This window comes from Aquarana catesbeiana, linkage group LG03, assembly GCF_042186555.1.
Source record: "Aquarana catesbeiana isolate 2022-GZ linkage group LG03, ASM4218655v1, whole genome shotgun sequence".
Lineage (NCBI taxonomy): Eukaryota > Metazoa > Chordata > Amphibia > Anura > Ranidae > Aquarana > Aquarana catesbeiana.
This window is the reverse complement of record NC_133326.1, coordinates 19,585,563-19,600,896: the sequence shown is the minus strand read 5'-3', so window position 1 is coordinate 19,600,896 and position 15,334 is coordinate 19,585,563. Positions and strand designations below refer to the sequence as shown.

Genomic DNA, 15,334 nt, shown 5'->3' with positions numbered 1-15,334 from the left:
AGCTCTAGAAGTGAGCAAGCAAAAAACAAAAATAAAAAGGGCGGATGTGAATGGTGGAGATCACCCCCACTGTGTTATTCTGTTCTGACGGTGGGGAGCCTTCCCTGCTGTCAGAATAGTATGATCAGTGCTGCCGACCATATAGTCAGGGGCGCTCATTAAATTGAGAAAAACCTGACAGGTTTGTTGTACAGAAAACAATCGGTAGATTGACTTGTGTACAATCAGGGTGCCCACCATACATGGATCAAAATTTTTCCGATCCCTGCTAAAATTGTTTGAAATTTAATCCATGTAATGATGAGGCACCATTCCTCCCACTGACACCAATGATGGGGTACCATTCCTCCCACTGACACCAGTGATGGGGCACCATTCCTCCCACTGACACCAGTGATGGGACACCATTCCTCCCACTGACACCAGTGATGGGACACCATTCCTCCCACTGACACCACTTATGGGACACTATTCCTCCCACTGATACCAATGATGGGGCAGTATTCCTCCCACTGACACCAGTGATGGGGTACCATTCCTCCCACTGACACCACTTATGGGACACTATTCCTCCCACTGATACCAATGATGGGGCAGTATTCCTCCCACTGACACCAGTGATGGGACACCATTCCTCCCACTGACACCACTTATGGGACACTATTCCTCCCACTGATACCAGTGATGGGGTACCATTCCTCCCACTGACACCAGTGATGGGGCACCATTCCTCCCACTGACACCAGTGATGGGGCACCATTCCTCCCACTGACACCAGTGATGGGGCACCATTCCTCCCACTGACACCAGTGATGGGGCACCATTCCTCCCACTGACACCAGTGATGGGGCACCATTCCTCCCACTGACACCAGTGATGGGGCACCATTCCTCCCACTGACACCAGTGATGGGGCACCATTCCTCCCACTGACACCAGTGATGGGGCACCATTCCTCCCACTGACACCAGTGATGGGACACTATTCCTCCCACTGATACCAATGATGGGACACTATTCCTCCCACTGACACCACTTATGGGACACTATTCCTCCCACTGAGCACCAAAGCTGAGAAACGGTCTACTCCCACTGGCATTGGGGCCCATTTCCACTGGCCCTCCTAAAGCCTAGAGGGAAGTAAACTGGCCCTTTATTTAGAAAGTTTGGAGACCCCTGACATTAGGTGAATTAAGTGTACTGTGCCTCCTGTGATATGAACGTTACATATCCCAGGAGGCCTTACTGTGCAATTCTGGGGGAGGGTGGCCCTAGTGGCACGTAATCAGTAGTCCTGCCAATCCTGTAGGAGCTAGTGGGCCTCTCGATGACATCAGATAGCATGGTGGCACAGGACCAGTAGCAGGGCATGAGAGGATCCCAACGGTTCAATGCTGGATCTGCTGGATGGGCGATTATATGAAATGTACATCACCAATGTTCTGGAGATTGCACCAAATCAATTAACCACTTGCCGATCGCTGCATGCCGATATACGTCGGCACAATGGCAGCGGTGGGCAAATGGGTGTACCTGTACGTCTCCTTTAATTGGCGGGCGCGTGCCCGCCGCGTAAGGCGTGACCATGCTCGCGGGACCGGCAGACTCAATGTCCGCCGGTTTCCCGGCGATCGTGTCACAGAGGCACAGAACGGGGAAATGCCTATGTAAGCAAGGCATTTCCCTGTTCTGCCTCGTGACATGACAGAGATCACTGATCGCTATATATATATATATATATATATATATATATAAATTTTTTCTCTTAAAATCGTCGCCATTACTAATAAAAATGGCATAAATCTATCCCCTATTTTGTAGACACTATAACTTTTGCGCAAACCAATCAATATACGCTTATTGCGATTTTCTTTTTTACCAAAAATATGTAGAAGAATACATATTGGCCTAAACTGCGGAAAAAAAAAATTGTATTTTTTATTTATATGTTTTTGGGGGATATTTATTATAGCAAAAAGTAAAAAAATATTTAAAAAAAAAAAAAAAATTGTTGCTTTTTTGTTTATAGCGCAAAGAATAAAAACCGCAGAGGTGATCAAATACCACCAAAAGAAAGCTCTATTTGTGGGAAAAAAAAAAAAAAAGGACATAAATTTTGTTCAGGTGCAACGTCGCACAACCGCGCAATTGCGACGCAGTGCCGAATCGCAAAAAGTGCTCTGGTCAGGAAGGGGGTAAAATCTTCCGGGGCTGAAGCAGTTAAAATAGGGTCAATGAGTCAAATTGTGTATTTACAAATGCTAAGAAGAGGTTAGAATGTCTTGTGTACGGCTATCAGCTCCTGCAGATTCCTTTATTCTGACAGACTGGTAATAAAAAATGGACTTTCTTTGTATGGTGGTGGGTGGGGGAGGGAGGGGGGGGGGGGGGGGTTGCATTAGTGTGTTTTCCAACTACAAAGCTAGACACCCGGCTGGGTTCTATTCAGAGTCGGATCCGGCTGATAAAAGAACAATCGTATGTACAGCTGTGAGGGTGCCGACATCTCAACTAATGCAAATGTGTGGAGCGTCTCCGCTCTGATCCCAGAGGACAATACAATTACCAGACTCACCTATTCATACTGTCAGAATAAATGAGCATAATCACATCACAGCAACATCAGCTCTGCCAAATTAGCTTTCACTAAAAGAAAACGTTCGATTAATCATTTGCTGGTTTATGGAAATCATTTATGGACAATAAAATTTAGACGTTAATCCAGACAGTGTGCAGAATTGATCATGTCATTGGGGGGGGGATTCATTCGCAGAAGACACATACTATAGTCATGGCTATATGCTGCTATGTCTAAAGCAGAGACTAAAGGCTGGTACACACTATGAGAAAATTGGGTGAACGATCGTCTGCTTTTCCTCGTTGTTTCACAGCAAGTCGGAACCGAGGAATTCACGTACGAAAAATTCTCATATGACAAAGGCTTTATTTTTTGTTTATCATTTCTGATCACGCGCAGTCTTTTGCGTCCGATTTTTCTCATATGAAAGCGGTACACAGTAACGACTTGCCGCCCGCTGTGGCAAGGCTGCGCAAATTAACATACCCGCACGTCTGCCGATTGGCCAGAGGGGGAGGGGAGGGGCGATCAGCGGGTCTGGTGGCCGCCTGCGATCGTTCCCCCACAAGAGGGAAAAACAGGGATTTGCCTATGTACACAAGGCAGATCGCCGTTCCGACAGAGGAGGATATAGAGATCTTGTGTTCTTGTGAACACGGATCTCCGTTGTCCCAGTCAGTCCATCCCCCACACAATTAGAAAACACTCCCAGGGAACACACTTATTGAGGAAGTAAACCCTGATGGGGTTTTACTTCCTCTTTTTTTCCCCCCCCCTGCAAAGTAAAAGCATAATGGGCTAGTATGCATCGCATTATGTGGCACTTACCTGCAAACGAAGCCCGCGATGTCCCCGCTTGGTGGTCGCGTCCGTCTTCACCCCTCTTCCTTCCAGGTCTGACTGGCCGGAGTCGCGTGACGTCACCACCACACATGCAGGCAGGAGCCGACGGTCACGGGTCCTTTAGAAACAGCACGATCGTGCCCTTTCTTCAGTGCGCATGCGGCGATGACGTCGGCACAAGTGCAGGTTTAGGGGATATTTCCAGTACCTACAGGTAAGCCTTTTTATAGGCTTACCTGTAAGTAAAAGTGGTGTAACAGGGTTTACAACCACTTTAACCCTTTAATCGTCCCTGGTGTTAACCCCCTCCCTGCCAGTGTCACTAGTACAGTAACATATAGTGCATATTTTTAGCACTGATCACTGTAATGTCACCGGTTCACAAAAAAGTGCCATTTAGCGTCCAAATTGTCCGGAAAAAAGAAAAAAGAAAAAAGAAAAAAAAAAAAAAAAAAAAAAAAAATCGCTGATCGTCACCATTACTAGTAAAATAAATTTACTAAATTCCACAAAACTATCGCACATCGGCTCCAGAGTTGCGCCCCCATCGCTCTTAAAACGACTGACGTACACCTTTGATGATTTGCGCAGCCATGCCAACCCGCCGCAGTATCATGACGGCCGGCTGGTCAGCAAGCGGTTAAGATACATTAATAATGAAGTTTATTCAGCATGAAATGGAGCTTCGTTATGTAGCACGAGGCTGTATATTCTACAATATTTACATTTTTGGTAAACTCATTCAATGAACACAAGCCCTGCAAGCTGAGATAACATGCACTGCATTGATGATGCAGTGCATGTTAGTGATCGCTGTCATGTCAGTGGTAACCCATCCCCCCCCCCCAGTGACAATCACTCCCTAGGACACACTTAACCCCTTGATCGCCCCCTAGTGTTTAACCCCTTCCCTGCCAGTGTCATTTACACAGTAATCAGTGCAATTTTTATGGAACTGATCGCTGTATAAATGACAATGGTTCCAAAATAGTGTCAAAAGTGTCCGATGTGTCCGCCATAATGTCGCAGTCACGATATAAAAGAAATAAATAATAATATCGCAGAGCGCCATTACTGATATAAAAAAAAATAATAATAATAATAATAATAATAATAATAATAAAAATGCCATAAAATCTATCCCCTATTTTGTAGACGCTATAACTTTTGCGCAAACCAATCAATATACGCTGATTTAAATTTTTTTTTACCAAAAATATGTAGAAGAATACATATCGGAAAAAAAATGTTTTTTTTTTTTATATATTTTTGGGGGATATTTATTTTAGCAAAAACTAAAAAAAAATATTGCTTTTTTTAACAAAAATTGTCGCTCTTTTTTTGTTTATAGGTCAAAAAATAAAAACCGCAGAGATGATAAAATACCACCAAAAGAAAGATCTATTTGTAGGAAAATAAGGACGTCAATTTTGTTTGGGTGCAACGTCGCACGACCGCGCAATTGTCAGTTAATGCATTCACATTCTGCATTGATGCATTCACACAATTTCACAGTAACCCTGAGATAAAACAAACTTCAGGAATATTCCTTTATCCCATTGTTTTGTAAATCTATGTACACTACAAACAGTACGATTGAATCGGTTCTGATATCGCTGTTTTACCAAACTGACAGCTTATTATTCTAAATAGGAAACCTTCATTTTGTTTGTAAATATTAAAGATTCTAACTACCAGCAAGAATAATTCCTTACATTTAAAGAGCACCTGTCATTTCCGATCCATCATGGCAGCGCCCTGTTAGCGGACATCCACTCACCTGCTGCCGCCACGTCCCTCACCTTGTTGTGTCACTGAGGTATCACCAGCCGTCCCATTAAAGTGAATGGGACTGTCGGTGAGTCAACAGCGGGACAGAGGAGGAGCCAACAGCGGGACAGAGGAGGAGCCCAACAGCGGGACAGAGGAGGAGCCCAACAGCGGGACAGAGGAGGAGCCCAACAGCGGGACAGAGGAGGAGCCCAACAGCGGGACAGAGGAGGAGCCCAACAGCGGGACAGAGGAGGAGCCCAACAGCGGGACAGAGGAGGAGCCCAACAGCGGGACAGAGGAGGAGCCCAACAGCGGGACAGAGGAGGAGCCCAACAGCGGGACAGAGGAGGAGCCCAACAGCGGGACAGAGGAGGAGCCCAACAGCGGGACAGAGGAGGAGCCCAACAGCGGGACAGAGGAGGAGCCCAACAGCGGGACAGAGGAGGAGCCCAACAGCGGGACAGAGGAGGAGCCCAACAGCGGGACAGAGGAGGAGCCCAACAGCGGGACAGAGGAGGAGCCCAACAGCGGGACAGAGGAGGAGCCCAACAGCGGGACAGAGGAGGAGCCCAACAGCGGGACAGAGGAGGAGCCCAACAGCGGGACAGAGGAGGAGCCCAACAGCGGGACAGAGGAGGAGCCCAACAGCGGGACAGAGGAGGAGCCCAACAGCGGGACAGAGGAGGAGCCCAACAGCGGGACAGAGGAGGAGCCCAACAGCGGGACAGAGGAGGAGCCCAACAGCGGGACAGAGGAGGAGCCCAACAGCGGGACAGAGGAGGAGCCCAACAGCGGGACAGAGGAGGAGCCCAACAGCGGGACAGAGGAGGAGCCCAACAGCGGGACAGAGGAGGAGCCCAACAGCGGGACAGAGGAGGAGCCCAACAGCGGGACAGAGGAGGAGCCCAACAGCGGGACAGAGGAGGAGCCCAACAGCGGGACAGAGGAGGAGCCCAACAGCGGGACAGAGGAGGAGCCCAACAGCGGGACAGAGGAGGAGCCCAACAGCGGGACAGAGGAGGAGCCCAACAGCGGGACAGAGGAGGAGCCCAACAGCGGGACAGAGGAGGAGCCCAACAGCGGGACAGAGGAGGAGCCCAACAGCGGGACAGAGGAGGAGCCCAACAGCGGGACAGAGGAGGAGCCCAACAGCGGGACAGAGGAGGAGCCCAACAGCGGGACAGAGGAGGAGCCCAACAGCGGGACAGAGGAGGAGCCAACAGCGGGACAGAGGAGGAGCCAACAGCGGGACAGAGGAGGAGCCAACAGCGGGACAGAGGAGGAGCCAACAGCGGGACAGAGGAGGAGCCAACAGCGGGACAGAGGAGGAGCCAACAGCGGGACAGAGGAGGAGCCAACAGCGGGACAGAGGAGGAGCCAACAGCGGGACAGAGGAGGAGCCAACAGCGGGTCAGAGGAGGAGCCAACAGCGGGTCAGAGGAGGAGCCCAACAGCGGGTCAGAGGAGGAGCCCAACAGCGGGACAGAGGAGGAGCCCAACAGCGGGACAGAGGAGGAGCCCAACAGCGGGACAGAGGAGGAGCCCAACAGCGGGACAGAGGAGGAGCCCAACAGCGGGACAGAGGAGGAGCCCAACAGCGGGACAGAGGAGGAGCCCAACAGCGGGACAGAGGAGGAGCCCAACAGCGGGACAGAGGAGGAGCCCAACAGCGGGACAGAGGAGGAGCCCAACAGCGGGACAGAGGAGGAGCCCAACAGCGGGACAGAGGAGGAGCCCAACAGCGGGACAGAGGAGGAGCCCAACAGCGGGACAGAGGAGGAGCCAACAGCGGGACAGAGGAGGAGCCAACAGCGGGTCAGAGGAGGAGTCAACAGCGGGTCAGAGGAGGAGTCAACAGCGGGACAGAGGAGGAGCCAACAGCGGGTCAGAGGAGACAGTTGCTCTTTTAAAAATGATGATTTCAAATCGAGTGGCTTTAAATCAAATCCACCCCGCCATGAACCAGTCCGGGCTCCTTCCTAGGATCACGTAGTGATAAGATGTATGGTCTCCGGCACACGGAGCTCCATTGTTCTCATTCCCACAGTCCCAGCTGCTTGGAGGAAGCGAGAAGGCCACCAGTATTTACTTTGGGATGAAGACAGATTTTCTCACTGCCAACCCGATTATTGTGATGATTTCTGAGCAGCCCTGGCAGGAGATCCCATTCATCTGTGTGCAGTTACATAAGAGAATTACGGTATGAGGAAAGGCTTCCCATGGAGGAGGAGACCAGTACAGTAAGGGAAAGCAAAAATGTTTGACAAAACTGACTTAGCGGTCAGTAAAAAAAAGGAAACATGAGATGTTCTAGTCCGCACGTCGCTGTGTTCATCATCTGACTCTATGGCGGGGGGGCCAACCCTGATGTTTTGTCAAAAAAGTGTTTTTTTTTTCTCCTGTTGCTCCCAAGGCCCTGTTCACATTAGACGATTTGTAATCTCTGCAATCCTGCCCACGATTCCAAATCCCTGGAAAAACGCGCAACGGGTGTTTGGGGTGTCATTATTCCTAATGGCACCCCAAACCTGGTGCGATTCTGCTGTGACTGTCGTGTGACAGAATCACGCGGCATAACACGCATTTAAAAATGGTGCCGCTTGTCGTCCCAAAAAAGGAGCAGGAGTGTCTTTTGGGTAACAAACGAGCAGAGGGCAGCCCGTTCACCTCAATACACGACACACAGAATCAAGTGTAAATCTCCTCTTTACCTTTAAAAGCAAAAAAAAAAATTTATTTACTTCCAGCCTGGACTGGTCCTCCAAGGCCATAGAGTCAATGAAAGAGTATTAACCCTTTCATCGCCTATGGGTGCAGCTGTCTGATCGTTTCTTGGTTGAACCAGCAAGCCCCAGAAACACCAACGAGTGGTGTTGGGGGGGGGGGGGGGGGGGGGGAATGATGGACACGTCCCCTCCTGCTGCTTCCGAAACCGTTCCAGGGGCTTATGAGCTGCTTGGGCCGGTTTTATAAGAAAGCCGGCCACAAAAAAAAAAAAAAAAAGGCACAGGGTTGTGACTGATATCTTCAGCCATAATCTTGGTAAACTGCAACACACACAAATATATATAGTTTAAAAAGATCCCAGCGGTCCAAAAATATCCACACGCCATTCCCACCTCCTCAAGATGAAGCCCGGGTCCTTTTTTTTTTTCTATCCTGAGGATTGATATTTAACCACTTGTCGACCACAAAAAATAAATATATATATTATTCGGGCTTCATCTTGAGGAGGTGGGAATGGTGTGTGAAGATTTTTGGACCGCTGGGATCTTTTTAAACAATTTATGGCTATAGAGTAGAGTTCCATCTCCTGAGCAGTAATTATCAATTTACTAATATATCACATGCACAAATGCTCACAGAATATGAGGTATTGAACATATGAATGTTTTGATATTTCCTTTTGGAGCCAAAAAAAAAAAAAAAGCCCCTGAGGAAGTCTATGACCGAATAAGTTGAAATGCGTTGGGGTGTTTGTGTGGATATTATTTTTGTAATGTACTATCAATTGATAGTTGTACTGTGTAGAACTGACAGCTGTAATGTAACATGATTGTATACACCTGTAGCCAGAATTCATATTTTAAATCCTATTTCCATTCTTGTACTAATTTTGTCCAATAAAGATTTTACAATATCATAAAAACTTTCTTGATTAGAATACATAGCTGCTAAAAAAAACAAAACAAAAAAAAAACAAACCACACCTTACGGGAATCCTTCCTTTTTTTAAAAATATCAATACTTTTTAAAAGGAGTTCGTATGATTGCAGGTTATCATTAATCTGTCAGTAAATTTTCAATGTTTTATTAGTAGAAAGAATCTATATATAGGGTTTATAGGGTTGGAGGTTGGCAACCGTGCCGTACAGCGTTTACACTGGAAAAAAAAAAAAAAAAAAAAAACACCCAAATCCTGCACAGAATGTAAACGTTCAGAAATGTTGCTCCATCATTTTACTAGGAGGAAGATAAAAAGAAGAGGAGGAAGAGGAAGAAGAGGAGGAAGAGGAGGAAGAGGAGGAAGAGGAGGAAGAGGAGGAAGAGGAAGAAGAGGAAGAAGAGGAAGGAGGAAGAGGATTGCATTTTCCTAGTTCTGCGCCATAACAAGACAGATCTACATAGCAAACTGTCCACATTTCTTCTTCCATCACTCACCTGTCTCTGCTTCTCTTTATATCTTTCCGCCTGAGCATCCAACTCCTGCTGCATCTTCAGCCTGGCTGCAGCCACGGCTTCCTGTCTTCTGACCACTTCATCTGGGTCTAGGGAAAGATTCAACACAAAGTCATAAAAGTAGTAGTAAACCCTCAGCGTTTTTTTTTCAAAATCATACTTCCCTAGGGATCGGTCCGATGCTACATTTGTACCCTGCCGGCTCCAACACTGAGAATCGAGCGATCAAACACCGCTGATCACTCAGTTCTCAGAGGTCCATGAGCAGAGAGCCGGCCACTAGGCAGGTGTACAGCCCTGGACTCCTCGCTGGGGTTGATTTACTAAAACTGGAGCACACAGAATGTGGTGCAGCTCTGCAGAGAAACCAATCAGCTTCCAGGTTAAAGCCCGCCCATTCACATTGGCGCGATTTGACAGGTCAAAACTGCATGTCAAAATCGGAGCCTATTGTCAGCAATAGGAGCATCCCAAATCGGTGCAACACCGACTTTTCGGCGCCGCACCGATTTACAAAATTCGTATCTGAACTACTTTTGGCGACTTCGCAAGCAATTTTAATATACATCTGTACGTGAAGCTGCACAGATGTCTTTCAAGTCGCCCCCCGAAGTCAGACTTAAATGCAGTTTTAAAATCGTGAGGGTTTAGATGAAGTCGCACAATTTCAAAGCCATGTTCAGTGTGAGTGGGGTCTTATTGACAAAGTTTTATTGAACAAGATGAAGTTAGAAGCCGATTGGCTACCATGTACAGATTTTGCTCTCTCTGGAGTTTCAGTAAACCAACCCCAGAAAAGGGAGAGCAGGGAGAGCAGGGAGAGCAGGGCGAGAAGGGCGAGAAGGGCTTCACAACAGCCGGGAATATCTGGGGAGCTGTGACATCACTCATAGGCTCCGATGGCCAATCCATTGTCACCACTCCCTCCCCTCCCCTGCAGCCACTGCTGGCTGACACAGGGGAAGCGGATCATGTGACTGGACCAGAGCAGACTGAAAATAGGCAAGTACAGTGTGGGGAAAAAAAAAAAAAAGAGTTTGATCCCCCTGCTGATTTTGTACGTATGCCCACTGACAAAGAGATGATCAGTCTATAATTTTAATGGTCGGATTATTTTAACAGTGAGAGAATAACAACAAAAATATCCAGAAAAACACATTTCAAAAAAAGTTATAAAATTGATTTGCATTTTAATGAGTGAAATAAGTATTTGATTCCTATCAATCAGCAAGATTTCTGGCTCCCAGTTGTCTTCTATACAGGTACCGAGGTTAGATTTGGAGCACTCTTAAAGGGAGTGCTCCTAATCTCAGCTTGTTACCCGTATAAAAAGACACCTGTCCACGGAAGCAATCATATTCCAATCTCTCCACCATGGCCAAGACCAAAGAGCTGTCCAAGGATGTCGGGGACAAGATTGTAGCTTGGAAGGCTGGAATGGGCTACAAGGGTGAGAAGACCATCGCCAAGCAGCTTGGTAAGAGGGTGACAACAGTTGGTGCGATTAGATGGAAGAAACACAAATAACTGTCAATCTCCGTCGGTCTGGGGCTCCATACAAGGTCTCACCTTGGAGTGGAGTTTCAATGATCATGAGAACGGTGAGGAATCAGCCCAGAACTACACGGGAGAATCTTTTCAATGATCTCAAGGCAGTTGGGACCATAGTCACCAAGAAAACAATTGGGAACACTACGCCGTGAAGGACTGAAATCCTGCAGCGCCCGCAAGGTCCCCCTGCTGAAGAAAGCACATGTACAGGCCCGTCTGACGTTTGCTAATGAACATCTGAATGATTCAGAGGAGAACTGGGTGAAAGTGTTGTGATCAGATGAGACCAAAATTGAGCTCTTTGGCATCAACTCAACTCGCCGTGTTTGGAAGAGGAGGAATGCTGCCTATGAACCCAAGAACACCATCCCCCAAAATTATACTTTGGGGGTGTTTTTCTGTTCAGGGGACAGGACTACTTCACTGCATCAAAAGGGACGATGGACGGGGCCCATACACTATCAAATGTTGGGTGAGAACCTCCTTCCCCCAGCCAGGGCATTGAAAATGGGTCGTGGATGGGTATTCCAGCATGACAATGACACACGACCAAGGCAACAAATGAGTGTCTCAAAACAAAAAAAAGCACATTAAAGTCCTGGAGTGGCCTAGCCAGTCTCCAGACCTTAATCCCATAGAAAATATGTGGAGGGAGCTGAAGGTTCCAGTTACCAAACATCAGCCTCGAAACCTTAATGACTTGGAGATGATCTGCAAAGAGGAGTGGGACAAAATCCCTCCTGAGATGTGTGCAAACCTGGTGGCCAACTACAAGAAAAGTCTGACTTCTGTGATTGCCAACAAGGGTTTCTTCACCAAGTACTAAGTCATGTTTTGCGAAGGGGTCAAATATTTATTTCACTTATTAAAATGCAAATCCATTTAGATCTTTTTTGAAATGTGTTTTTCTGGATATTTTTGTTGGTATTCTCTCTCTCACTGTTAGAATAAACTGACCATTAATATTATAGACTGATCAGTTCTATGTCAGTGGGCAAATGTACAGCAGGGGATCGAATATTTTTTTCCCCTCACTGTATATACACACCTTTCTTACACAGGTTAGTTAGCATAGGGATTGCTACTCTGACTATTTTTAATCCTTAACTCTTTACTAATGCTAGAAGCGTAACTATAATAATAGGAGGGGGAGGAGAGGTCTTCTAAGCCAAGCACACCCTCCTGTCAGCATGCCTGAGCTAAGAGCAGATGGATTCCAGGAAGTAAAATGATATAGGAATTATCTGCCCTTGCTCAAGATAGCTGCAGACAGAAATGCTGGGGGTCGTTTTTCAAAGAGATTTCTAAACAAAATAAAGCATGGAGACATGGGTGGATGGGGGAGTTTGCTTGGAATATATAAAATGAATTAAATATCATTTTTGGTTTGTGATGCTCATTAATGAGCCAAGTGCCAAATTACTGAAAAGTCAACTTCAAGTAAACTTTAAGACTAGTTAGGTTTTGCCTGGAATTCTACTTTAGTTTAGTGCAATTAAAGTTCAGGGCAACCTGCCACTTTATGAATCACTCTACTGAACAGACCAGTAAAAGGGCCAAAGGCCAGACCTATGAAAAGACATGAATATAGATTTCCTTTAAATGTTTATTAGAAATATACAGACTGGTAAAAGGTAAGTATTCCATGCTATACCTGCCGGTGCTGTCTGTGCGGTGGTGAGGAGAGAGCTAATGTTGAAGGTAAATTTCTGCTTCAAAACATACAAAAGGACGCAGCCGAATAGGATGAACCATCCATAGCTGGAGAGAGCCGAACCCACTGCAAGGAGACACAGAAACAAGAGATCAGCAGCCGTTATCAATACCTGGAATATAAAATGTTACACTGACAGTGGTGTGGATAATGTGGTGCGGCCCGCCAACCCCCAGACAGCAATGTGGTGCGGCCCGCCGACCCCCAGACAGCAACGCGGTGAGGCCCGCCGACCCCCAGACAGCAACGCGGTGAGGCCCGCCGACCCCCAGACAGCAACGCGGTGAGGCCCGCCGACCCCCAGACAGCAACGCGGTGAGGCCCGCCGACCCCCAGACAGCAACGCGGTGAGGCCCGCCGACCCCCAGACAGCAACGCGGTGAGGCCCGCCGACCCCCAGACAGCAACGCGGTGAGGCCCGCCGACCCCCAGACAGCAACGCGGTGAGGCCCGCCGACCCCCAGACAGCAACGCGGTGAGGCCCGCCGACCCCCAGACAGCAACGCGGTGAGGCCCGCCGACCCCCAGACAGCAACGCGGTGAGGCCCGCCGACCCCCAGACAGCAACGCGGTGCGGCCCGCCGACCCCCAGACAGCAACGCGGTGCGGCCCGCCGACCCCCAGACAGCAACGCGGTGCGGCCCGCCGACCCCCAGACAGCAACGTGGTGAGGCCCGCCGACCCCCAGACAGCAACGTGGTGCGGCCCGCCGACCCCCAGACAGCAACGTGGTGAGGCCCGCCGACCCCCAGACAGCAACGTGGTGCGGCCCGCCGACCCCCAGACAGCAACGTGGTGCGGCCCGCCGACCCCCAGACAGCAACGTGGTGCGGCCCGCCGACCCCCAGACAGCAACGTGGTGAGGCCCGCCGACCCCCAGACAGCAACGTGGTGAGGCCCGCCGACCCCCAGACAGCAACGTGGTGCGGCCCGCCGACCCCCAGACAGCAACGTGGTGCGGCCCGCCGACCCCCAGACAGCAACGTGGTGCGGCCCGCCGACCCCCAGACAGCAACGTGGTGCGGCCCGCCGACCCCCAGACAGCAACGTGGTGGAAACTGCCGACCCCCAGACAGCAACGTGGTGGAAACTGCCGACCCCCAGACAGCAACGTGGTGAGGCCCGCCGACCCCCAGACAGCAACGTGGTGAGGCCCGCCGACCCCCAGACAGCAACGTGGTGAGGCCCGCCGACCCCCAGACAGCAACGTGGTGGAAACTGCCGACCCCCAGACAGCAATGTGGTGGAAACTGCCGACCCCCAGACAGCAACGTGGTGGAAACTGCCGACCCCCAGACAGCAACGTGGTGGAAACTGCCGACCCCCAGACAGCAACGTGGTGGAAATTGCCGACCCCCAGACAGCAACGTGGTGGAAACTGCCGACCCAAGACAGCAACATGGTGGGGTTTGCGGACAATTTTCTCTCCTAAAGTCTGTGGCCATTTAAGAGCCGGCACCTACAGCAGATCCCTTCACGGAGAAACGTTTATAGCTGCCCATGTATGTAAAGAGTCTCCTGTTAAGTCCGCTGTACTCCACAGATACCCCCACCACCGATCAAGAGCACCGATGTACTAAATCTTCTGCTGCCGGAGAGTGTATGCTGACAGCCGGCACCCACCGCTGTCAGAAAACCAGCACAATGACTGCAGCCAATTGGCTGCAGTTACTGTCGGGACGACTTATTTTCATCTGTCTGGGTGGTGTCAGGAGGGCCACCCAGGGCTTCGATTTCAGTAAATTTATAGGAAAGGCCAGATTATTGGCTGATGACCATTGTTCTGCCGAGACAAGTCTGGTGAAAGGGCCGCTCGCTTAGAGAAGTGGTCTCCAAACTGTGGCCGGGGGCCGGATGTGACCCTTTACTTGCCTTTACTCAGCCCTTGGAGCATCATGCAATCCATCGACACTGTCAGGGACGTACTGGCCATAGCACAACCTAAGTTCCGAGACGGAAATGCATGCGAAGATGCCCGCCTATGCGCGAAAATATTAGCATTCACAGTCAAACGCATATGCGCGGATGTTAGCTATTGATGCTGGCGCCAAAATGGCCTAAATAAGGGCAGCAGCTGCACTAGTGCTTTGCTGTCTGATCTGCAGCTTTACCGGTATACCCGTTGGCCATCCAATAGGTAGTGTACAGTACTTTTTTTTTTGCTTTACCAATATCACACATCCTTATTACCAAATAACTTTTTTTTGTGGTGAACATCACTATAAATCTTTAATATCACAAGCCTGGGCCAAAATGACTTGTTCCCTGGCTACCAGGTGCATTCTGGGTGCTTCCCCATCATTATAGATGGCAGAAAATCCTCTTTATTTTTAGTGAGACAGATTTTATTAAAAAGTTATGTCAACGTGGTTTTCTGCTGATGTAATAAGCAAACATAATTGCTCCCATGTAAATATATAAAATTATCAACAATACATAAGACAATAATCTGGTGAAAGCTAATATTTTTAAAATGTAAAATGAATTATTTTCTGTTTCTCTGCCCAACACAAGTAAAACAGAGATAACTCATTTCCCACTTGCGAATGAATAGCCTCTCCACCCTCATTCTGTCTATATGAGACCACCATGAAAGTGGTCATAGAGACCATCACCGGTGCTGTGTAAAGACAGGACTGGACTAAATAGGAGCATGTACTAACATCAATGGGATTAAAAACTTAAAATTTTGCATTGG

The 15,334-nt window shown here is 48.6% G+C and overlaps 1 protein-coding gene across 1 annotated transcript in view; it reads right to left on the bottom strand.

The window, feature by feature from the left end:
* Positions 1-15,334, bottom strand: part of SELENOS (selenoprotein S) — a 44,259-nt gene that overhangs the window by 20,483 nt on the left and 8,442 nt on the right. The window contains exons 2-3 of the mRNA XM_073618356.1: positions 12,577-12,702; positions 9,354-9,460 (exon numbers count right to left, since the gene is read on the bottom strand). Coding sequence (XP_073474457.1) covers positions 9,354-9,460; positions 12,577-12,702 — 233 coding nt within the window. The remainder of the gene's footprint in view (positions 1-9,353; positions 9,461-12,576; positions 12,703-15,334) is intronic.